General features: G+C 42.0%; 1 protein-coding gene across 2 annotated transcripts; it reads right to left on the reverse strand.

The window, feature by feature from the left end:
- Nucleotides 1-1804: 1804 nt before the first annotated feature.
- LOC307230220 (dual specificity calcium/calmodulin-dependent 3',5'-cyclic nucleotide phosphodiesterase 1B-like) lies at nt 1805-23605 on the reverse strand. 2 transcript variants are annotated; one of them, XM_080000455.1, is made up of 15 exons: nt 23465-23578; nt 21200-21301; nt 17986-18099; nt 16784-16966; nt 15827-15893; nt 15582-15698; nt 12832-12972; nt 12378-12478; nt 11102-11227; nt 10330-10431; nt 9899-10019; nt 8300-8381; nt 8070-8187; nt 2861-2997; nt 1805-2279 (listed from the first exon to the last, which is right to left on the reverse strand). In XM_080000455.1, exons 2-15 carry the CDS (start codon nt 21247-21249, stop codon nt 2182-2184), a joined length of 1557 nt encoding a protein of 518 aa, XP_079856581.1. In that variant the 5' UTR covers nt 21250-21301; nt 23465-23578; the 3' UTR covers nt 1805-2181. The 2 variants fall into 2 exon arrangements, with proteins under 2 accessions (XP_079856581.1, XP_079856580.1); XM_080000454.1 differs by lacking the exon at nt 21200-21301 and having other exon boundaries at nt 23465-23605.
- Between the last annotated feature and the right edge of the window lie 2667 nt (nt 23606-26272).

Genomic DNA, 26272 nt, shown 5'->3' on the forward strand with positions numbered 1-26272 from the left:
GAGAAAACAGAAAAATCTTAGAGACACCAACAGAAGAGAACGAAAGAGAAAGAGATAAACAGGAGTGGTGGGTAATGTCGCATATAATACATATTATATTATATGTTATAAACAAATATAAACAGACATAAAAAAAAACAAAAACGTGTCACTCTTCTGCAAACGACATGTAAATAAATTAAAGCAGCTCTGTGCACGTGAAGCGATGAGTTGAACGGGAACATTCACAAGCCTCAGCCGTCGCTTCTGGTGAGAGCTAAGACAACATTTGGTTTTGATCCGATACCAAGTGATACCAGGGCAGAATCGCCGATACCGATGGCGATATCGATGGGGCGGGAGGTTACGTTTCCATGCCTGATGCGTCACTAGTGATGGGAATTCCGTCTCTTTTTAGCGAGCCAGATCATTTGGCTCAGCTCAGCTTTCTTGGCTCCCAATCGGCTCTTCCTTTGACCTCTGACCTTGGCGTCAGCCATATCAACGCATGCAACAGGGGTGATTGCACGTTTGACCAAACCACAGTATGTCATCATGGACACTGAAATGCTTTGATGATTTTTTCTGGAATTCAAATCTCTTCAGTAAATCAGGAAATATCTTCAGTAAAAGGAAGAGTATCAAGTTAGGTTTAAAATCTCAAAACTTGGCTTTGGGCTGGTGTGTCATAAATACTCCATACTGCCCCCTATTGGTGGAGCAGAGATATGAAGTCAGTTTCCTAGATGGAAGCACATACAGTCGCTCTAAATTAGCCATAAATGAGGAATATGTAAGGTTTGTTTTTTTTATGTGCCGAAATATTAAGGCATGTGGTTGGTCATTTAAATAATTGGTCTGTAACCTAGTGTACGTACTGCCTTGTACCCCTGCCGCGTGCCCTTCAACCTGCCTTATGTATTCATTTGGGGAGGTGGATGCTGGTATAATTGGGTCCAATGAATAGTTTAGAGGCCAAAGGGTCAAACAGATGGAATGCATTTTTTATATCTTAAATTGGAATAGGCCTATTTGTACAAAAGTGCTTTTCCTGATAGGCTGATTCTCATCCATCATGTAGGTGACGCTTCGCTTTCAAACCCAAAGCTTTATATGGCCTTTTAAATCCAGATGGGATAAAAAAAAAAAAGTTTTATTGAAGTTGACTGATAAATGTAGATTTAGGACGCATATATGTGATTATAATCTGTACAATGCAGTAGCCAGTAAAATAACATTCTGCCTATTAGTCACAATAAAATGCCATATCGCGGTTTACTGTGAGAAAGAGGCTGTGCAGAAACACTTAATGATATTTTGTGGTAAAATACTAATTGTGAACAATATTTCCTTAGCCTCAATTAATACAACACCATAGTAGGACACAACGAGACCCTTTGGATTTGTATTCCTGACTTTTGGTTTAGTGGATAGTGCAGTCTACTGCTGCAGTTGACATAATCAGCAATATCCATAAAGAGTAAGAGCAGACACTGCAACTTCTATGAAAAGAAAGACAGAAGAACCCTTGAAACCAATGGGGAATGTATAACCTACTTTTGAGCAATGAAAGCGGTTGAACATTTCTTACAGACACACATGCTGAGAAATCTGGGGAATTGCAGTTGAACAAACTGAGGCCATTTGTGCTCTGCAATCTGAAGGAACGTCTTGTTGTTTATCCTTTTAGTTATTGAATAAAACATTCTAAAAACAACATGTAAACAATGACACAAGTAGGACAAATTGTAACAAAGAAAAAAAAAATATATGCAAATATATATAAAATATTGTATGTATAAAACCATACAGAGTAGGACAAATATCTATTTTGAAATGTTTAATCATTGGTAAATGATTGGTGCACTTTACGTAAAACATTCCTTACATGTGTTGAGCGGGGTATATCATTAAATAATATGACGTCCAATACAACATGGCCAGCATGTAGAATGTGCATTTAAATTATCATATTTAACTACATTACACAGACATAAAGACATAACTATAAGCCCCACTATCTCATTTCCAGCCCACATCCTAAAAGGAAGGCATCTTGTTTTTGCTGTAAATAGTGACGCAACATTACCTCCCGTATTGTATCTTTCTTTTTTTTCTTTTTTTTTTTTTTTTTTCCTGTTTTCTTTTTTTTTTTTTTTCGGAAATACAACAAAGCCATCGCACAACAACAGAATAACAGCTCTACTGTTGTGTGTCATTAGTGGGCGGTTGCAGCCTTTCCTCTGACGGCCGCTCTTGTGTGGATTTCTGTTTGTTTTCCGCGCTGGGATCTGAGAATCCTGGAGGAGGCAGAAGTTTGGAAAAGGCATTGGAAAAAAATCTGTGAATCTGAGAAAGGAAAAGTGTTATCTTTATCTCTGTGGAACATCAGTTATTAACTAAATATAATTAGTGAGTCAAAGTCATTCAGAGCGCATTCAGGGTGCAGGGAGGATATGATTACCGCCAAAAATAATCTACCAGATGTCTTAAAATTAGCCACTTATCCTTATCCCAGACAATCACTTCAAGTTTGAATTCTTGCAGTAGAGAAAATATTTCTCGTTAACTCCATTCTTAAACTCTTATTACAAGAATTTCCCATGACTGTTGACTTGTTTGACAATGTAAAGGAATACAATCATTTGTAAAAAAAAAAAAAGAAAATTAATTACATATAAATGCTTGCTGTCATCTGACTTTCATCACTAGATCTAACATCAAAAATAGCATTATACAGAAAAAAAACAAACAAAAGAAAGTCTCCCATGCTAGGATACAGTGACGATATCATTTTTTTTTTTTTTTTTTTTTAAACAAATGAAAACGTCTCCCCGTACTAAATAACAAACTACGTTTCATGAATTAATAAACATTGTACCGTTGGGGCCAATTTCCTTCCATTTGAGCTTGTTATCTTCAGTGTGCCGTGTCCATGTGGAGCGGAAGCTGACCAGCTCAGCCGTGATGTGGGCCAGACTCCACTGCAGCCCTCTGGAGCTCTCCTTCCACAGGTTGCTACGGAAGGGAAACATTTCAATTGTTGTTGTTTCTTTTCCACTGTCCCTATTTTTGTCTTTTGACTATTTATTTTTATTTTACTATTCTCTCCACAGGCTAAATGCAAGGCTGCAGAGGGAATAAACTAGCCTAGCTCCGTGGAAATTAGGGACCTCTAAAGCCTCAAAAGTGATGCATCTTGCGTCTTTATTACAAGCAAAAATATCAGATGTATGTTAATTAGCTGTTTTTAAATGACGCTACATTGGAAACTTTTATTTTTTACATGTTGGTGCTGTAGGGTTACCAATTCAGTCAGCTGTTACCAATTCAGCCACCTTCCGTCCTGCCCCCGCATGTGGGTGTATAAACGCAGCCTACCTTCCTCCCTTCCTCCTTTCTTACTTCACGTGAGAAGAATCCTACTTGAGATTTTCAAAATTCACAGCAATATCTGTTTCACCTTGGGTTCCTCACTCTTACGAGTTGGTGCGAGTTATCGGCTTGAGTCCCATTTGATGAGGCAGTGTAGTTATTTTCTTGTGTACCCAGACTGCGGGCACTGTAGGGAGAAAGGAGTTTGCCAACGCTCCTGTGCGACATGCCTGGGAAGGCTGCACGCTGAGGCGGCACTCCTGGAATAGGTCGCTGAGTGCCCAGCCTGCGCCCAGCTTCCTCTGGCCACCCTCAGTAAATGAGTGGCGCACTGGCACAAGGAGGACGTCCCTCGGCTTGCCCCGATTTGCCGCCGCCGCTCCTCGGAGCACTAGCCCATCCCCCATACCCTAGGCAGTTTCCTTCTCGACGTATATCCCGGAGGAACTGCAGCAGGTGATATCCTTCGGGGCTCGGACCGAGTCGTTTGACGAGTCTGACAACGGAGAGAGCCTCCCCAGCTTCAAGGCGAGCACCAGTCTGTCCTCGACTCTGGCGTAAATTAGGCTACTGGAGGATGACCTCCTTTAGGTGTCCCAGCAAGCGACCAGTAAGATGGGCCTCCCCACCAAGGCTGTATCAGACACGGAGGTGTCCATGCTGGACGGGGAGTTCTAATCCGGAGTCATGCTGTTCCGCAAGGTGCATGCGGAGTTCGCGAAGAACTGGACTAACCGTTTCTCAGTGCTCAGTGCGGGCACCATTGAGGTGGTTTGTCGCCTACCATCATATGGACAAGGCCCAGGAGCTGGGCTATCTGTCCTACCCTTTGGTGGAAGGGCCCGTTGTCAGCTGTCTTGCCCCAAGGTAAGAATCCCACTATAACCTCCTGGCCAAACAGCTAGTATCACGAGAGGCCAGGCCTGCTTGGCGTTGGGGCAGGCGGCCTGTGCCATTACTATGCAGACCACATACATCAGACCGCAGCACTCTCAGGACAGCTCCCTGTCTTGGTTGAGGCCCTGTCCCTCCAAAGTGTCCCCCCGCCCTGTGTTTACAACAGGAAAGCACACACCAGCCAGCCCAGTGACAAAGTCCAGAGAGGCATTGGTCAACGGACTGCAATGAACGGGCAGAGGCTGGAGGAGACCAGCCGGGGCTTGACGGGAGTTGTTGTTCTGTAAGCATACAGGACATGTGGCCACAAACTCCCGGGTGTTCCAATCCACGGATTTCCACCAGAAATTGTTGTGGTAGAAGGGAGAGCGTTGACCGTTGATGAAACCAAAGGGCATGACCATAGGGTGTTGAAAGCCATTTTCCATTTGTCTCCCTCCTTGATGGGGGCCAGATGATAAGCCTCCCCAGAGACCCTGCTTGGTGAACATGGTTGCCCCGTGCAGGAGTTCGAAAGCAGAAAATATGAGTGGAAGGGTTTACCTGTTCTTCACCGTTATATTGTTTAGAAAATGGTAGCCAATGCAAGGTCGCAGTGAATTTTCCTTCTTCCACTTTGGCTGGAGATGAAGAGGGTCGAATAATACCCGCCGACAACGAATCTTGGATGTCGGCCTCCATGGCCTTCGTCTCGATGTTGGACAGTTAATATAGTCCGCCCCTTGGGGACCAGGATGGAGCTCAATACTGCAGTCGTAGGGCCAATAAGGTGAAAGCGAGGTGGTCTGAGCTTTGTTGAACACCTCCAGGATGGAGCTCAATACTGCAGTCGTACGGCCGATAAGGTGAAAGCGAGGCGGTCTGAGCTTTGTTGAACACCTCCTTCAGTGATAAGCACTCAGGAGGTACGCTTCGAGAGACAATTAGAGAAGGAAGATGAAGAGCAGTGGTCCGACTGGTTGTGCTACTCGGCGCTAACCGCTCATTCCGTGAGCTGGGTGACCATAAAAGCTACTCGTGACCTCTCGGTGGGATACAGTTCAAAGGTTAATGAGCAGAGCGTGAGGAAGGACCGGCAGGTCCGGGCCTGGTCCCTGAGAGAGAGAAGCTCCTAGCATCAGGCCTGTCAGATGTGGTAGTCGCCACTATACAGAGTGCTATGGCGCCCCCTGCTCCCAGTACATGCTACTTTGCCCAGTGGTGCGAGCAACAGGGACATGGCCCCTCTGACTGCTCTATATGACCATTATTGGAGTTCCTACAGAGACTATTCACTGAGAGAAAAGTGCCTTGTAGGGCGTCAAGTAGGTTTGGACAGCGTCAGGCAGAAGTCACTCACTGGCGTCACGCTTTATGGAGCTGCACCCAGCCCGAACGTCCTTGATCCCTACTAGGAATTTATTGGTAGTCTTACGGCCGCTGTCAGTACCTCCAATTGAGCCCCTGCACACCACAGAAAGACTGTTTCTTTAAAGACATCTTTATTGCTGGTGCTCTCCTCGGCAAAACGAGTAGGCGAGCTGCAGGCACTGTCAGTCCACCCATCCTGCATGCAGTTTGTGGGTATAGCAGATAAAGTGGTCATAGTGATGTGTCCTAACGCATCCTTCACTCCGAAGGTCATTGAGTTAGCGGCCTTCTCGCCATTGTCTTTTGAGTCAGCGGAGCATGAAAAGGTCACAAAGTCCCACGAATCAACTTGAAAGTGTTTTTTTTTTATGTTTTTCATTTTTTTCTTATTACGAAAGTTTAAATGTTGAAGAACCCACCTAATATAACAAACAACAGTATTAGGATTACTAAATACTTATAGTTTATCACTAAAGTAAGTTTGTTTCCGTCTCTGTCTCTCGGTCCGGGGCGCATTGTGTAGGTGTGGTTATCGATTTGAATCTTTGGTTTCGTTGGCTGTTGTTCCAGAGTTTTGTTTGAAACCCCTCCCATAAACAAAACACAACACAGAGTCATTGTCCACAGACACATGCTATGTGATTACGGTTCCTTTGATGCACACATGCAGATCAAGATGATCCTTCGATATACCGTGCGATGTCAAGTCAGAAAGTGAAACCGTTTTGATAAAAAAAACGTGATAAATTAACCCAGACTACACCAGGTCGTCGCATGGTCAAAAAAAATAAAATACACGAAGAAGAAGACCGGACGTCACTTCCGTAACAATGGTATTAAAAACACAACAACAGATAAACACCAGAAGCGGGAAATGTCACTTCTCACTGAAGTTACAGAATAATGAAGGGTTCATGCTACTAGAGTGAGCATGAACTTAGACTGAAAGAAAAAGCACTCAAACTTAATGAACTAAAATATTAATGAAAAATAAATAATCAACATACTTAGTGCTTAATACTTAGTATCATATATTTTCATGTGTTATTTTTTGTACTTTTTTATACAACTTTAACCCTTTGACAATGACAGGGAGTCCAGTGGGGGAGTGGTTGGGGGGCGGAGTTAACCAGCTATTGTTCCCGCCAATTACTTGCCTCTGAAGTGTGAAAAGATCCCATTAGGATCTTTGAGGTGCATTTACTCTGCGAGAGGAGATTAGTTGTACCAACATTCAAATAAGCATTTCTTCTTCAGATATTTTCAGATGCCAATGTATGACCCATCATTTGAAAGCTTCCAACCTGCACTTTCATAATCTGTAAAAAACTGAAAAATTATGTTGGCCTACTTGAGACCAAAACACGGTCGTTGTCACATATGGACGGCACTAAGGACTTAAGGCGAACCAGTTGTTTGTGTGCAAAGGGCAGGCCTCTAACTAAGGCGCGATTGGCTAATTGGTTGGTGGAGGCCATAGACCAGGCCTACAGAAGCCTGCCATTGTCAACAGGAGCCTGTCACAGTCTCCACAGGGCCTGCGCGCACACTCCACCAGGGGAGTGTCCTACTCATGGGCCCTCTTCAGGGGGGCATCGGTGGAGGATATATGTATGGCAGCTTCTTTGAGTTCCCCACACATACAGTATGTGTGTAGTTTTACATGTTGGACTTTACTAGGTCTGCTCTGCCATATGCATTAAATACAGTACATAAATTACATTTTGGTGCACAGATTTGAGTATGCAGGTGTTACAGAAGCATTTTCCTCACACATCCACTGGCATGTCTGGGGCAGACATGCCAGTGGGGGGTCCGTTGTTATGTGGACCCTCCTCGGGGGATCACCACACTTTCGTGTGATGGTATACAGTTCCATGGTTAATAGATTGCCCCCTGTGATGACGGGGAAGGTCTAGGTTGCGAAGGCAGCCATGGTTCCCTGAGAAGGGACCAGATCGATTACTGCGCTGCGGTATGGTGCCCCTCCGAGGCGCTCAGCATCCAAAAGAGGAAGAGAGGAAGTGGGGCTGCGGTTATATACCCCCCACACGGCGGCGGAGGCGTATATGGCTGTGTTGTCACGTGCAGTGTGATCACTTCCTCTGCCATTCGGATTGGATTACATGATATGACGATCAGTCCCATGAGTAATAGATCTGTTCCCTTCTCAGGAAACCATGGTTGCCTTCACAACCTAGACGTTTTTTTTTACAGTAATGTTCTGGCGTGACTTTAACGAAATTCGTAAATTCTTTAGGGATCAAATGGAGGGCTTAACTATTTAGTTGAGTGCAATTTTCTTTGGGTACACTTGTATACGTCTCGAATATTTTTTTCACCATTGCAGCTAATACAAGTATTTTTTCCACCATTGCACTGTGCAGCACTTTGGTAAACACCAATTGTTTTAAAATGTCTTTCAGAAATGTGTTTAATGGCAATGCGTTATATTCTTTGTGGGCAACCTGTGTCTGTTGCAAGGGTCGGGTGGGCCTGGATTCTCTTCCACCAAAGGTATAACGATCTTTTCAGCCATGTCCGTCAGCAGGCAGAACGTAGGATCCACAATGAAATCGATGAATCCTGTGAGAAAATGTTGACCCATCATAACATATAAAAAGAAGCTTTTATGGCATGGATTAATTATTTGTCAGCGATGTAGGTTGGGTTTTGGAGAACGTTGAGTTAGACATACCAATCTGGGAGTCGGCGATGAGGGTGCTATTTCTGTCGCACAGAGGAGAGAAGGGCAGGCCCAGCTCTGCCTCTCTATCGCCCTCACAAAGACAGAAAGAGAGAGAGAACACATATTAAAGTGCATCAAAAGGAACTTTTAAAGGTTATTTGACTCCGCCATCGTCAATCTGGCACTTAGAGGTTTACCAGGGAAGGCCTTATATGTACTTTTCTTTTCAACTACTTTTCAAAGGGAAATGCTTTGCTGTTTTTTTTTTCCCTTTGCACATAGTAAATGTTCATGTTCAATCTTTGGCCAGTCACAGAGACATACAAGGATCATGCCTGACGATTTTTCACAATTTCTTTCCTCATATTAGCAACGTGCCCTTAAATGAGTTTCCTCAAATAACTTGATTTTTTCCCACAAGTTTATAATGCATGTTCCATCCATCATTTGTTAATATTTGGTTAATTTTCTTTGAACTTTCATGAATTCTTTCCATTTCACTCTGTGGTCACGGTAGCAACTCATCCTCAAGTAATGTGCCCAACGTGAGATGTTTAATATTAGTTTGTAGTGTGTTGACGTTAAAAGTGAAAAGTTAGGACAGGCTTACCGGCTTGTTTTGAGTCATATCGAGAGGCATAAATGACTAATTTAAGGGAACAACTTAGTCATTTGAAGACAGAGAGTCAACGTCATTACCGTCATCACCGTCATCACCGTCATCACCGTCATCACCGTCATCACCGTTCTCATTTTAATCTTATAATAGATTTAAATACAAACATCGAATGCCTCTGAGTTCAGGGAATGCAGCACGACACCACACATAATTTCCATCCTAACCAGAGAGGGAAATGGAAGGTATTGTATGGCAATTATCGATTTCAGGGTTTGCATGATGAGCTTGTGGGAAATTGTCAGAACGGGCTGCTAATTTGAGAAAACCAATTAATAATTCCACTTCAACTCATTCTAGGGAACATCTTAGTAGTTTGAGGGAATGCACCACTAATTTAAATGGCTGAATTAAAAAATTCTACCCAGATCCACAGGGAGCTCTGCAGGCAGCTACATTTATCAGTCAATCTTATTTTGGAGACAGCCCTCCGCTGCGACAACCCTCTGGATCCCATCCCATTTCTTCTCATTTTACAAGATAAAACACTAGAGAGGGGGGAAATTAGAGCCAGAATGACATCATACGAATAATTATGACAAGTTTTCAAAGTATTGAGTCGAAGTAGACGCTGCCCGCTAAAATACATTTGTCATTTGGCCACAATTGGACCCGGTCCTCTCAACTTGACAGATACAGAGGTTTACAGATACTCGCCTCACCTCAAGTTTAACACCTTAGACCGCAGACATTTGCTCTCACACTCAGGAAAAGGAAACACCAGTTTCAGAAGTGAGACCATCTAGTCACTCACTGTGGTGACGCGTCAAGTCCACAAAACTACCACTATGTGATGGTGTTAAAACACGAACAAAGCGGATGAGCCCTAGATAGAAATGTACCACACCATAGCAAACGACTGAAAAGAAAAGAAGGATAGAGCACAAAACAAAACAGACAAAGACATTCCAGACCTTCCTCAGTGGTCCTACCTGTCTGAAGAACTCCTCCATCAGGGCCATGGTCCAGCGGGAGTGCAGGGGCCAGGGCTTGGACGGGTGGCTGATATCAGCCGTGTGGAGTAACAGGGATAGGGCTTTGGGCTTGTCAATCCTGATGAAAAAAAAGAGGGCTTACTAATAATCACTTTATTGATCGCCCTGGGAACATTTGTCCAACTCGAGTTCTAGAGCCAATGCCTTGGTCAAGGACATTGAAATATATTCTCTCTGTGTTTCCTTTTTTGCGTTAGGATTAGGGTTATGTTGAAATTACCCTTAGAACAGCCCAGATCTCTGTCAAGTGAAGAAGGAACATTTTTATATACAGGATATTTTTGGCCGATTTTTCTCCACATTTTTCTATCTTCCTTGTGATTGAATGAACAAACGAACGAATGAATGAATGACTGAATGAATGTCACCTTTCCTGTTGCTGTAGACAGGATTTCATGTCTTTCACTTGGAGGAGGTGGGAGGACATGTCTGTGGACAGGACCATCTCTATAACCAGCGAACGTAGCTCCCTGTCACCATATACACACACAAGCGCACACGCGCACACACACACACACACAACACACACACGCACACACACACACACACACACATACGCACAAACACAAGCACACACACACAAGGCTGAATAAAGGTACGACCTTTCCAGATTGCTTTAAGGGGTTTCTTGTTTCCATGGCAACAAACCTGTAGATAGCCATCAAGCCCACTATACTATAAAACTTCTGTTTTACAAAGCTTGCAAGACTGTGACATATTTAAAATGTGATATATCAAAAAATATGAATATAGTTACAGGTAAGTGTTTTTCCCTTTCTGTGGACAAGAACTGGTTTTAAATGACCTGCCCAAAAGGACTTCAGAAGGCATATTTGGTTACAGAGCCCATACCCCTGGAGCTCCAGGCATCCACAAACAAAAAAAAAATAAAAAATTGTAACAGAAAAACAGAAATCCTCAAAGCCTCCAATTCAGAAGCAAAAGCCGAGTGTAGGCTCATACGGCCTTGTTGACCTTTGTCCTAATTAATATTGCCGCCGCAGATCCAACGAGCACCTCTACTCGCCCGAGCCGACTCATTTAAGTAGAATTATCCGAAAAGCTTAATTAGTTAGGAGTGTTTTACTTGCTAGATAGCGGGGGGCGAACTAGGACATGGGGTTTTTGGCCTCCTCTTACATCCACTCCTCTCGGGTCATGTTGGTGAAGATGTTCATCTGGTCGTCCTGCAGCAGGCGGAACGCTGCGCTGAGGTGGTGGCTCTCCTGCACCGAGCGATCGTTGTAGATCATTGCAAACTCTGACCTGAGAGACAGAGAGAGAGAGGGAGCGAGAGAGAGAGAGAGAGAAAGAGAGAGATGTGGGTGACGGCGCAACAAAGCAAGCTCACGTACTGCCGTACGAACAAACAAAACAAACAAACAAACAAACTATCCAACTAACTAGGGAGTAAGGGAGAGGGCGTGGTTATAAAACAAAAAAGGAACGAGAGAGAGAGAGAGAGGGTGAAGGAAAAGAAGGGAGTAAATAACGTTGTATGACTGAAGGTCCGTTGTTCTGAATCAAACAGTAATGAAAGCGTGTGTGCGCGCGTGTGCGTGCGTGTGTGTGTGTGTGTGTGTGTGTGGGTGTGTGGGGTGGGATGGCGGGTGGGAGAGTGTAAAAGTTAGGGCATATGGGTTTTATGACCTGATCTGTGCTGAGGGCAGTTAATGAACTAATTTCTCCATCAGGCTTTGTCTCTGCTCATTTGCATAATCTGCTTTATTTATTAGGAGGAAGAGAGTCCCTTTTACTATTATTTTTGAAAATAGGTCACAAAGTACATCATCAAAAAGTTTTCCAATTAGCTTTTGTCAAAAAAAAGGCTTCAAAACGTAGAATATCACTGAAGTGTGCAAAGACCCTTGTGAAAGAAGCTTTTGCAGGTTAAAACAAAGTGATAATTATGGGATAGTATACCACTTTAACTAGGACAGAACACTCAACATGTTGAGTCCATGATGTTGTGTCCATTTTAGCTTCACATACACAAAATGTCTTTATTGTTTACAATGTCTTGAGGCTTTTATTCCCAAAACATGATGACAGTGGTGAAGATGGGTGCCAAGAGACTGAACTTTTGCCTCTCCTTTGAGGAGGATCTCCATCTAAAAATACTGTATTTCCTCCAAAAATATGTGTGGATCCCAAACTGGAGTTTGCAGAGTTGAAACAGGAGTCCTCGGAGGAAAAGCAGGATGTCCCCAACAATATTATGTTCATATTTCGAATTGTTTTATAATTTGTCATCTATTTATCTATTTAACATTTGAAATATATATATATATATATATATATATATATATATATACTGTATATACAGTGTATATTTTTCAAGATTTCAGCAGCATTTGACAAATAAGTTGTAGGGCAGTTGTTTAATAGGCGACATGCTTTGGTTAAGAGAGCTTACTTGGTGTGGACGTGGAAGTTATTCGTGGTTCCTGTGTGCTCATAGTCGTGAATAGCTGCAGCAAACAGACACGCCATCACCTCCAGTTCTGTCAGCCAGTGCTTGAAAGAAAATACAAATATAAAGTCATTCTTGTGCAATGGGCAGATAAAGGAACAAATATACAATTTTCTAGTGTACAGTCAGGTGTAACAGTCCAACAAATCAGCAGTTTACACACCCTTTCTAGTGTTCGAGTAATTTGTACTCATATAAATCACATTCTTGTCCTGGAAATAGAAAGCCCTGCCGTTATAACACCAACACCAAACACCAGTCGAGCAGGGAACGATATATATCTATATAAAAAGGAAAGTAATAAAATCCAATAAGATAGAACCTTGTCGATCCGCCCGTGGGGGAAATTCGGGATCCCAGTGTAATAATAATACGTGCTAAAAGTGACAGAACACACCACCAGTCCTGTGCGTAGGAGCAGGCAGTGCAGCGTCTGGGTGACATCGGCAGCGTGCACGTGGCTGTGGTACGGGTTGCTGTGTTTGCAGTATCCTCTCTCCAAAGAGGACAGGAATTCTGTGAGGCAGGAGATGGGAATCTGCCGGATACGGCAGGCAATTATTTACAGCAACACTATGTAACTGTTTTACCTTAAAATGACAGCTTGAAAACAATTTTGATGGTTCATTGACTTGTGATATGGAGAATGGCACCTCTTTCATTCCAACCCACCCCCTGAACGCCTGCTTTTGCACTATGTAACTTCGGTGATCGGGTAGGAAACCGCGGTAAAAGTGCGTTACGCTTTACGTTACGCACTGCGTCACTTCCTTGATGTTTGGCATTTATTTTGCCTGGTAAAATTTATTTAAAAAAATGACAAATTATAAACTTGCCGGTCAAAATGTCTGATAATAATGCTTATACAAAACAAAGCCGCTCCACCTCCCCGACATCACAGATGAGACGGGCCAGTGGTGTGACCAGCACCCGCACATCAGCCGGCACGCGCTGGTCCTCACTTTCATTGCGTCACGGGGTTTGTCTCACCCTCTGACTTGCATGTGTGAGCCGATCTGCCAGGCCGAGCACATCTGGTACCTACACCGGTAACAGGGAGCTGATCCCCACCCTCTAAACGTGCGGCTCCGGGGGAAACAGTGGACTGAGTCCTCGCCGAAGTGGCGAGGTCCGTGCAAGAGCTGCTGTAACTTAGGTGTACATTATTTTTGTGTTTGTAACATAGACTGTTATTGAAACGTGACCGATGAGGTTCAAATTTGTCCGGTAAAACTAATTATTAAATGACACTGGACCGGGTTCTACGACAGCGGTGTAAAAGTGCAATTGCACTCAGAAACTGTAGGGCCGCAAAATCCCAAATACAGAACATTACATAGTCGTGCTTTAAAGCTTGTATTGTAGGTGTAAAGAATCTTCGGATTTTTAAAACCGCTTTTCAATATAATGAGTGCAGGAAAAAAGATAAATTAACAAAACCTATTCCACTGACAGTTATTGAAAAAGTGAACACAAAGTCAATGAAACTTTCACAAAGAGTAGCAGTCATTCACACATATTTAGAATATGATAATGCATTTGTTATCATCACCATAAAGAAAACGATTGTTAAGGGTCATGGAGAAAAGTTAAAGGATAGATAGATAGATAGATAGATAGATAGATAGATAGATAGATAGATAGATAGATAGATAGATAGATAGATAGATAGATAGATAGATAGATAGATAGATAGATAGATAGATAGATAGATAGATATGTAAAAAATAAAGAACATAAAATACAATTGACAATAAGAAAGTTAATACAATAAAAATACCAACAATTGCCAAACTATAAAAAAAAAAAGTACAATAACACCATAAATATAAAAAAATATACACGCAATATATACAGCAATATATATATAGCAATATATAGCAGCAATATATATATAATATACAGCAATACACGGGTCAAGTTTAGTCATTTTAGGTACGTATTACAATTTTCCGGGTTCTGTGAAATGCAGCACGAGTTACAAAAGTTACAAACACCGTGGACTTACGTCTGCATCTTTTAAGAATTACAATTGTTCCTGGAAGACGCAGTGGGGACACAAAATATAAGGTTGGTTCCAGCAATGGTTTCAGCTATGGTTCTAAGAACTTCTTGCGGTGCGAAAATGTTTTCTTCTTTAGTTTCCGGTGTTTAATAAAACCCAGCATGGATCACAGTTTTCCGAATTTTATGCAAAGTTTCATGCAGTGACGCATGACGCTGCACAGTTTTACAGCACACCCAAGAATGGCGCTCCGTGCACGAAAATCCACACCAGGGTAAATTACCCTTCTAACTTTGGATGATGATGTCACAAAGCTGCCTGCTCCCGGAATGAACGTCTGCAAGAGGACCCCCCCCCCCCCCACACACACACACACACACACACATACACAGGAGTGGAACCCTTGTCATGACATGCTTCCACCTGCTCCGGGCTTGTTCCACCTTGCCTTGCTCTCTACACCAAAACTGCAAACTGCAAACGCCACTCGGGTAGTGTGTGGCAGGTGAAACTGCGACACTGAGCAATAACAATAATCTTAAATTAAACAAACAATAAAAATATGCAAATAAACATTTTTAGTATGAAGGACAGTATGTAGTGGCACAGTATGTAGCGGTACAGTATGCGGTATACTGTACCGCATACTGTGTCACTGTTCTGGGTTGTTCCGTGTTACCGTATTGCTGCGCTGTACTGTTGTATACTGTGCTGTATATCTCACAAACACTACCTCACTTTATTCACATGTCACTTTAATGCACATATCTGTATATACATAATTAGTCTATCCCATATACAGTACATAAGCCTATTCCCGTTATCTATTTTATTTTATTTTAGTCTATATATTTTTATTTTATTCTATAGTATTTGACTTACTGCATTACGTTTTAGGAATCAAGTTAGTTGGTCTAGTAGAAATTCTTAGGAAGCTACTTCAGTCTAGCACATATTGTGTGTAATCATGTACGAAAGTATGTATGTGACGAATAAACCTCTTGAATCTTGAATCTTGAATTAATGAGAAAAATTATCTTAAAACGAACCAGAAACAGGAAAAAAAATCATCATTATAGTCAGAAAAAGTTTGTCCATATTTCGCCTGTGAATCAGATGTGGAACTGGCTCCGTGCAGAGACCTTGAAGCGGCTGTTGAGTCCGTATCTGACCATCAGCTCGAAGAACAGGGTCTGCAGTGCGTGGTCGGAGCTGGCAGCGTTCAGAGCAAACACGTCAAAGCTCCAGCGGTCAACATCCTGACGGGGGGAGGAGGAGGAGGAAGAGGAGGAGGAGGAGGAGGAGGAGAGTCGCACTGTTACTATGAAAAAAAAACCCAACCACCGCACGCATGAGATTCATAGATTGATGGTTGATAATGTCTCACCCGGAGGCAGTTCACCACGACGGCGGGTTGGTCGGGGGCGGTGGCCGTGTAGGCCCTCTTGAACATCCTGGATTAATGCAATGTTTACATTGAGTTCAGTTCCAGTTCACATGTGGACACTGTGCAGCCACCTCGACTCGGGCGCTGTTTATATAAATCCTCTTAAGACTACCCGCCTGCGGACAGGATGTTTTATAAAGGAGGGAAGGGTGATGTTTGGTGTTATTGTTTCTCCGGTCGTCATTCTCCGCAGTCATGATAGTAACAACACTGAATCTGCTCCGGCTTGCGCTTGGTGTTACAGTAAAGACTTGAAACCGAGCCAGTATTTATGGATGGCGGTGTGGCCTAGTGATATTAAAAGTGTATCCCTCCTTTGTTCCTACAGTTTTAATACCTTAAACCACTTAGCGGGTTTAATGGTGTTGATTGTTCATTGACACATTTCATCTGCTTTATGTTTTAGGATCCATGAAGGCCTTGAAAGGCAAAATACACACTGTGAAAGATGACTCTCAGACTTTCTACTTCAGAAAAAGTACCAATACCCTGACTCAAAATGTATGAAAATAAATTTAAAGTACCACAGTGGCATTTCTACTCAGGTAAAAGTATATAAGTAATTGCAAATTGCAGCTCCCTGCTATAATAAGGCATAAAATACTACTGAACGTTATTTTTGGTAGGTGAGTGCTCATGCATATCCTGATTATAATTTGCCCAAAAAAATTGTATAGGTGGTGTCATGGCAATTTACAGTGATATTGAGCTAATGAGCCTTTTTATAATTTTCAAACTATAGTAATGGGACTCTGTTAGACATGTAATAGAGTAAAAAGTAGACTGTAGATATTTAAAACGGTATATATCTTATATACTATTACTACTTCCAGCAAATAAAATGGAGCAATGGTGAAGTCAAATGGAAGTAACAAAGCAAGCAAATTTTTCTCGAACCTCTCCACGAATATCCCGGCCTGCACCGCGTGGACGATGCTGCGGAACTTGGGCTTCTCGTCGGAGCGGCGCGCAGGGCGCCTGGCCTTCTGGGTGAAGGTGGACGCCAGCCAGTCGGTCACCTCAGAGGGCACGCCGTCCGAATGCAGCTGCTGGAGGTCATCCTCCGAGTCCAGAGATTGCCTGATAGAGAGCACACACACACACACACACACACACACACACACACGCATGAACGCACACACACACATGAACTCACACTACGTTGTGTGCCTCTAATTGTAGTCGAGTCTCGTCTGAGAAAAACCACAAAACCATTTGAACGACCTTTCCTCCATTAAATGCAGGAAACTGTGCTAAACGCTGACCGCTATTCTGAGCAGCGCTTGTGTTCTTTTGGGGATCTTTGGACCCAAAGGAGATTGTTAAAATATTGACCACACATACTCACACACACACACACACACACACACACACACACACACACACGCACGCACGCGCGCACGCACGCACGCACACACGCACACACACATCCTCTCACACACACACACACACACACACACACACACACACACACACACACACACACACATACTCATGTGCGCGTAAACCACAGGAGTGCACATGTACGTATGCACAACTTAACAAAGTATACTTTCAGAGCGTTGGTCTGACATAATAACATTATATATTATGTACATATATATATGAAATTGTTTCATATTTATTACATTTAATATTATTATATATTTCAATACATAATGCTCGTTTGGGTAAATCTGTGCCTCTGCTTTGTATTTCCACTTTACCTTTAGCTCAGTTTGAACGTTTCTACACTTTGCTCCTTGACTCTTGGTTCATCCGGTTTATTTCTACACCTCTCACCTACTTAATGGTTTTGCAGAAAACTTTCTTTAATTTGTTCTCTGTTCTTGTTCTTGTATTTGGGGGGAAAATTTGACTTTAAAAGGACTGAATAGCCTGAATAATTGACACAAACTTTTTGAACATTTTGAATCATTTTTTTGTTGCAGACACGAGAAGGAAAGTTTTGCTATTAATTGTAATAGCAGTTGACAGGGTGGAATTGTTTTGATGAATGCAGAAAGGGATATGAAAACGAATTAAATGAGTATGTGAACAACCTGACAGCAGAAATAATAAGTGAGAGACATCTTTGTGCTGTGTGAAGTATCCTTTACCTTGTTCCATCGAGGTACACGGCCTCTAGCAATGACGCAGTTAACTCCAAATTCCGTTTGAGCTCCGCAAAGTCGACATCTCTCTCCTCCAGCTGCTTCAGCATACTCCTCAACCTGAAGATACGATGAGATAAGATATCAGATGAGATGGGATGAGATATGATAAATTGCGATAAGATAATATATACCATAAGAGCTAAGACATGAGAAATTAGATGGAACTGTAAGGTGATATGTTGAAGTATACTGTAGTATGGTATCATGGTGCTGGTATAATATCATATATGAATAAAATATATTTCTATAGTATGTAAGATAGCAGCATAGTAGTGATGATGATGATGATACTACTACTCCTACTTCTACTACTACTACTACTACTACTACTACTAATAATAATAATAATAATATATATAAATAAATAATAATTAGAATAATAATAATAATGGCATTATACTAATAAAACAAACAGTTATAGAGTAATACTAAAATACTAATAAATAATAATAATAATAATAAAGGATATTTTTTTTCCAGTGTGACTGCTACAGAACAATAATGGGTAATATCTCTAATGTTGTAGGTAACAGTAATTTACCCCTCCAATAAAGTTAAATACCGTTCGAGGCGGATACAGGTTATTATGGCATTCAGGCTAATGCTCTCAGATGAGGTAATTGAAGGTGCTGCGCTAAACGTTGGAGCTGCAGAGGAAAAACAGTCGCTGCGAACAAACCAGTGTCTGTGTGCGACACACTTTGATGGAATGAAGGCTCCAATGTTTTGGGAGAAGGACGGGTTTTAAATGCCACGGTGTCCAAAGAAAGCCAGTGGCAAAGAAATGGGCATTAGTGCCAAATTTTCCATGAGAGGAAAACTTCCCATGGTTAAGAGCTTATGTAACGGATGCTTTGTTACACTGAGCCTGATTGAAATGAACGCTTTCTAAGTCCAGGCCACATTCTGATCTTGTCTAAGACTGTATTGCACATTCTTGATATTCTAGCTTCTCATGAATTTTGGATTTAACCCTTGTCTTGATATATGAATTCCCATTTGATTGCAAAATGCATGTGTGGCTATTACATTTCACTGCATATATGTATGAAAGTATGTATATGTATGTGACAAATAAAAATCTTGAATCTTGGATTTAGGCATTCACAAATGTGTTTTTGTCACCCTGCTTCTTGGGTGCACATTCATTTTGCATCGGCAACAATTTGTCATTTAATGACTTGATTCTGTTGACACCATACATCCGACACTGAAAGCTTCTCATTTCATTCACTTTTCAGTCAAATTATGCCGCTTGGAATAATTGTTAGAAAACAGGTTTCCAAATGTTCCTGTTCACCCCCCCAAAAAATGTGTCCTACATCATCCTTAGGACACCCAGCCAATGTGTTGTGAATATGATAGGAGCCGTTGTATAATATAGTTTACAAGTGTATTTGGTTGCCGTGACACTAAACAGGACTTGGACTGACAGCCCACAGCGTCCTGTTTGTGATGAGTCACATTTGAATTTGTTTTATTGCGTCATTCAGTGGAAACATTGGTGCATGACATTAAACATGTTCTGTCCTCCATATCTTTAATAGTTTCAAAATGAAAATTAAAAAAACTCTTTGAGTCAAGCAGCTGGGCTTGCCGCCGATTGTTGCTTGAAACCCTATTGTTGGACGTAGCAGACATTTCGCGGTTCAAGTTTCATCCAAATCGATCCACCTACGGAGCAGGGATTCGTAAAAAAAACGACGGAATTTGACTCGAAGTAGCCAAACACTCGTGCTTCACTGTCACGCCAACGTTCGAAAACTTTCGACCGGTTGGTGGAGCTGGATGAGTTTAAGAGTAAGACGCTTTGTGACATCATTATCAAATTCATCCTAAATGTGCAGGGTGTGGCAGACAGCCCGCAGTCAGATCACTGACCTTAGAAGCAGACAGGCAAGGGACGGCGCGATAGTTGTATAATAACTGTAAAATAGGGACGGCAATGAAGCTTTGTGAAGCGTTACGGTTTACTCAACACACTGTGTTGAAAATGACAGTGTGTTGTATGGTGCGCGTAGCGAGTAAGGTTTTGCTCTCTGACATAGTAGACCCAGGTTCGATTCCCCCTGTGTCAACAACTCAAATGCCAGCACCAGAAGTAAGTCATCTTTCACAAGTCATCACAGAAAACCCCAAATATATAATTAATGATGATTTAACACAAGAGAAAAGCAGCAAATTCTCAGATTTGGGCACCTGAATCTACCAGTATGTACTTAATAAATGACTTAAGTCTTATACAATTAGAAGTGTAAATGGTTGTGAAAAAACTGAGAATCGGCCGCTAAATATCATTATTATTTACTTTACTTGTCAATTCTCTCTACAAATAATCCAGCCACGTAACCATCCATTCATGAAATTAAATCGCACAGTTTAGGATCCTCCTTATCCCGGGAATATGCACCAACATTACTGGTTTGTAAGAGTGGCATTTAACACTGTAAGGGACACGTAACACATTTGTTTCTCCAAACTGAGAGAGATTATCTTCAAAGTAAGCACTGCTGTATTCAAGGCCTGTCGGAAATTCTACCGTGCTGCCTTCAAGCGTCCGTAATATCAAATTTAGATATTATTTATAATTTATAGACCAGCAATTCCCGAGCTCTCGTGAAAATATATACAATCTTGTGTTTGTTTATCTAAATATTATTTTATTGTTTATAGACCAGCAATACCCAGGCCAGGAGTAATGGTCGTAAATTAGCAGCAGGTCAAAGAATGTACAGTAGTTCATTTTTGATCAGTTTTAGATATAATTTTGAGTTTTGTTGTTTGCCCTGCCCTAGAAGTACAAATGTGTACAGTCAGTACCTGATGTTTGTAATGATTTTTTGTTAATCGACCTGCCCTGAACAGTAAGTCCTTCAACTTTCAAGGTCAAAGTGATCAAATTGGCAATGGTATTATCTGACTAATTTCTCTGTTGAAATAGATAATACAGCCTGTTCAAATATTGACTTTCATGAAACACTGACTGCCTATCTATCATGGTATCCTCACAGCGGAGGCCTGCTGGCAACAAACCTTTGCTCTTAAAATATCTCTGTTTTGGTGTTACAGTAGCCTATAGTATCCATCCAATATATGTGGTGGTATCAAGGACTGGTGTGTTTGTATGTGCGTTGATGTGGCGAGGGTGGTAGAGTACCTGCAGGCTGGTTGTGGTGGGCTGGTCTGGGTAAAAAAGTCCAGGGCCATTTTTTAGTCCCAGTCCATCCTTGACCCCCCACCCACCACTGTTGAACTGATGCTGAAACCAAATTTTCTATTTTGTAAGTACATTAGTTATTTATTATTTAATAAATATTGGTTGGTCATTTTGTCGTCTCCCTCCTTAATGATATGTACCTTTGGTTTTATTTGAGGTTCATAACAGCACATCGCACAAAGCAGTTGTTGGCTCATTAGTTTGTAGGTCACATGTACTAGAATTCACCAGAATGCAGGACATTAAGTCTTTGTAACTAAACTTTTGGGAAACTAATATGTACCAAACAGGACTAAATTAACCCTGGGTATTGCTTCCTGCAGCTATATTTATTCTCATTATTATTACACCACATTTTCTGGTTCTCAATGTTCTGCATGGTCGATTTTATGGTTGTTGCAATTTGGCACATTTTCAAAGTTTTGGACCAGTCAGACCATGCGTCTAATGCCACCATCAGGCTAAAGTCTCACATTGACTTGCACCTAATCAGATTTTCTGCCACATCGAATTTCCTGAAGGCAAACTTTTCAACTTTTCAACTTTTCAAAGGCAAACATCTCCTAGGCAATTTGTCCAATTTCAACCAAACAGACTTTGTTAGATTCCTAGGACTCCCCTTGACTCCCAACGTCGACAAAAGAGTTCTGAAAGTCCGAACAATATGGCCACCACAGGTGCAAATGTATTACCAAAAGCCGCCACATAAACAGGAAGTAGGCGTATGTTCTGAACATAGACTGATAAGCACATTTTCAAACATGCCTGGGACTGCTCTATGGTCTGAATAATTCCACAGTGGATCTCTGTCGCCTGACTTTCATTCGGATGATCTTTGGTCTTCCAATAAATTGCTGCTTGCAGCTATATTTATGATTATTATGATTATTATGATTATTATGATTATGATTATGATTATGATTATGATTATGATTATGGTTATTATTATTGTTATTATTATTATTATTATTATTATTATTATTATTAACAATAATAATAACAACAACAAAATAATAATAATAATAATAATAATAATAATAATAATAATAATAATAATAATAATAATAATACTTTTTATGTGTTTCCTTTTCTATTGTGTGTCTTGTACATGTTTGCCCCAGTCCAAAATCTTTCTATGCATGTGAACATGGCAAATAATTGATTGCTGAATCCTGATTGCTTGGCTGATTGGAGTCTCGTAGTAAGTCTACTACAAACTCTAGTTGAAATCTTTGAAAACAAGCCAGTGGATCATCGAATTACATTCAGGAAAGTATTGATTTAACTATTTTGAATTTCGGCGGGGGTTGCCTTTGCCCATGTGGTGCAGTGACCACACAGCCGACTCATGGGGATGAAGAGGCTCGTCGCTTTACAAGTGTTTATCACGTTGGCAAGGGCTTTTGAAAGCTGTTGAGTCATAAAAATAGCTTGCATCGGAATGCCGCCGCTCATTTTCAATCTCAAGTAATCTCTCTGATAATGCAGCCTATTCTCTCTGCATCTATTCCAAGTGAACTACCAGAGGCAACATGAAACACTGTGTCAATGGCTCACAACGGAAAACTGCACAATAAAGGGGAAGAATGGAGGTTATTTTTTTGGTCGATAACTTAAAGCAATACTCCAAGTAAATATACATCTACATTTCAAACAACAAAGAGCTTTTAATCACAGCTTAAAAAAAAACACACATTGCTGCCCAACACTACCATCGCAACAAAGCTTAAACTCGAACAATTTCAGATCAATGTGTTAAGGAAAACAAAGCCGCAGGGCTTTCACAACGCAAGCCAGTGAGACAGGACTTCACAAAAGTGCTTAAATATTCAAGGCTCTCTTCTGCTTTACTGTTTTGAGAGCAGAAGAGGAAATTAAATCACTATGAGATAGTGCGGGATGAACTGCTATTTCAAATGCAAGTCTGACTGGCAACTGAGAAGTGGTCATTTAAACATTTGCCACTTCTGCATTCCTGGTTGGCTGCCACCAAGGCCTGATGAGTCCAACTAGTGTTACATCGTCCGTTAGTATCACTTCTTGCTGTTGCAACAAGGGCCATACGTTTGAGATGCACAGTCCTTAACATTTAAAAACAAGTTGTATTGTGTTGTTAGAGCCTGTTGAATTGTAAAATAATACTATTTAATAACAAACACAGCCCACCCTGTAATAGCATGAACAACTATTGAGCCCCTGTCTTACCTAGATATGGGGATCTGCAGCCGTTTCTTTCGGATTCGCACCAACTCAGCCATTCCGAATCAAACTATATGCCCTTATAGATCCAGACAGAAAAAAAAAAGAAATAAATCAATCAATCAATGCATTAAAGGCTAAAACCTGCGGCAGGGTAAAGCCATGAGTACAAAAGTTCCCCAAACCACCAACACAAACTTGTTTGTCCTGAGACAGACTTCTGTTTCGAAAGCTCTCTCCCACCCACTTCTGGGGGGACCTACTCCACTTCAATGTGATTGGTTAGGCACGCACAAAGTGTGTCAGAGTGGAGTGTGAGTGTGTGTGTGTGTGTGTGTGTGTGTGTGGTTGTGTGTGCAGGCGCGCGCGCGCGCGTGTGTGTGTGTGTGTGTGTGTGTGTGTGTGTGTGTGTGTGTGTGAGCCTGTGTGTGCGTGTGTGCCTGTGCGTATGTGTGTACCTTGTGTGTATTTTGTGTTGGTGTCTTTGTCACTGAGCGCCTGTGTATTCACGTTAAATAGGGTTCCGAGGTGTGAGTGAGTTGACCTCGCTGATGAAGTGTTGACTGCGATGCTTTTAAGCGGTGTGGGCTCTAAGCCTTAAGGAGAATTTTCCACTGGCGCCCGAAAAAATATATAAAAAAATCCAGGGACCCACAGAACGATCCTTTCACTGCAATCCACCAGAGACTCGCAAAAACCAAAACACATAAACAAGGCTTGTCCTCAAAAGCCACGGGCGGCGGCTCTATAGGTTGAGAACTGCTGCTTGGTGGTCGCTGCTGTGGACAGCAGCGCTAAGGAGGCTGGGCTTTTTTTTTTTTTTTACCGGCTTAACACTCAGGACGACGAGGAGCCGTGATATCCAGATCCTCGCGATAAGAAAACCTCTCGCGCTTTGTTTCGCGGGAAAAGGAAGACAAAGCGGATACCGCAGTCAAGCGAGGAGCACAAAGCCCCAGTGGGAGCTCGACAACTTGGCTTGACCTCCCATTATACGAAGAGAGTAAATAAAAAGCGTTGACCGACGCCCATCGACGGTTTTAACAGGATAACAAAACGGGCGTTGTCAGATTTTTCAGCAGGTATACAGAGTGAAAAGAGAGGGGCACGTTTTTTTTCGGAGCCCTGAAAAGCGTCTTTTAATAGAGCCGCGTGAGAGCTCGGGAAAGCCCCTGCCCATTCCTCGTCTCCCGCCTGCCATGCTCCGGCTGCTGGGTCAGACAGATTCTCAGGCTCCCATGCTCTTTGACATGTCAGCGTGTATCGCAAAGACGAACCGGACAAACCGAGCCGTGGCGTTACAACGTGCGACCCTTTGCCGGTCAATAAAAAATTAGAGAGTAAAATTAGTCTATCACCAATCTATTTCATTGGAACAGACCCAGAAAAAGCTATGGGATTTTAAATGCCAAACATGTTTCTAATAGGGAGCAAACATTATCACACTCATCTCAGAGAATAATGACAAATGTTATTTCCATTTCTATATGTGAAAAAGGATTTTTTCATAAATCAGAGGCACTTTGAATCCATCCACTTCACACTCTATAAACTACAGATGTTTCCTGTCTCTACTCATCGTCCGAGCCTCTTCCTGGTGACTGAAGGAGGTACGCCCTCTTTTATGCCGTTACTTACCCGCTTCAGCCATAACTCACCGACTATTTACTCCAGGGAGTGAAACCTGACTTGTGACACTATAAATCTTATCCTAGGTTCACGCGTGCCGTCATGGGAACCAGACATCCTCGTGGTGCTATAGGAGGACTCTGGTGTGAATCATGGGAGGGTATAACAATGACACCCCAAGCTAGACGTGTTTTGATTGAAATGATTAATGTCACACTATCACATAGTTGTCAATGCAATTTAATCGCAATCCCTGTCTTCCTGAAATACCTGCAGAAGAAATGAATGCTGCAACATTTTGGATGTCATGTGGGTCCTGATACAGTCCAACAAAACCAATAGTACAATTGATAAGAGATTAATTGGTGAGCAATCAGTCAACCTTAAAAATGGACTGAATGGTTTGCCTCAAAACTAACACAATTAAAACCTCCACTGCTCGTGACCTTCCATTTGAACAAACAGTTGAGAAATGTCTTACAGCCTTGGTGTGGGCCTCCATTGCTCGGGGCTCGTATCCATGTTCCGATTATTGCGCCTGTTGGAAACCGGTGTCGTGACCCATTGATCCCGAACGAGCACATGCGCCGTGGACAGAACATGCGTGTGGAGCCGCCCGTGCTCCCCCGTGCACTTGCATATTTGCTTAACAGCCAGTGTGTGTTTTTCTGCGTGTTCGTGGGAAGGAATGTGAATGTGCTTATGTTAGGTTATTTAGCGGTGTATGTGTAAGTGAAATGTGCCTCCTGCTTTAGGATGCATGTATATATACGACTGAGTGCATGTATATGTGTCTGGTGATATACCTATGTGTATACACCCTCTTCTTATTCTGTGTGTGTGTCTGTGTGTGAAGTTTCCAAGTGCTCCATGTTCTACTTGTTAGCAGGACAACTTCTGTGTCACTGACACAATCAGCAGAGGGATTTAATATCAGCACCTGAGTTTCCACCACCAGCTTCCCCCGGGTCCCAAGACAGGGCCACTGTGGTTGGATAGACAGATAGACAGATAGACAAATAGATAGAGTTGTTTGCGCCCCACACACACGCACACACACACCCACACACACACACACACACACACACACACACACACACACATCTCCAGTGTGGCAAACGGCCACTGAGAGTTGGAAGTGTGTTGTGTCATGGGGTTTGTGTTCGTGTATAATGATCCAAAATA

This window comes from Zeus faber, assembly GCF_960531495.2.
Source record: "Zeus faber genome assembly, chromosome: 5".
Classification (NCBI taxonomy): Eukaryota; Metazoa; Chordata; class Actinopteri; order Zeiformes; family Zeidae; genus Zeus; species Zeus faber.

Bases quoted from the DNA above. Each gene is read 5' to 3' on its own strand.
- LOC307230220 (XM_080000454.1), bottom strand. From the start codon at position 23,517: ATGGCTGAGTTGGTGCGAATCCGAAAGAAACGGCTGCAGATCCCCATA. The intron at 18,100-23,464 runs GTAAGACAGGGG...TCGTATCTTCAG, and splicing joins CTGCAGATCCCCATATCTAG to GTTGAGGAGTATGCTGAAGC. The intron at 15,699-15,826 runs GTGAGACATTAT...TCCCCCCGTCAG, and splicing joins TCGTGGTGAACTGCCTCCGG to GATGTTGACCGCTGGAGCTT.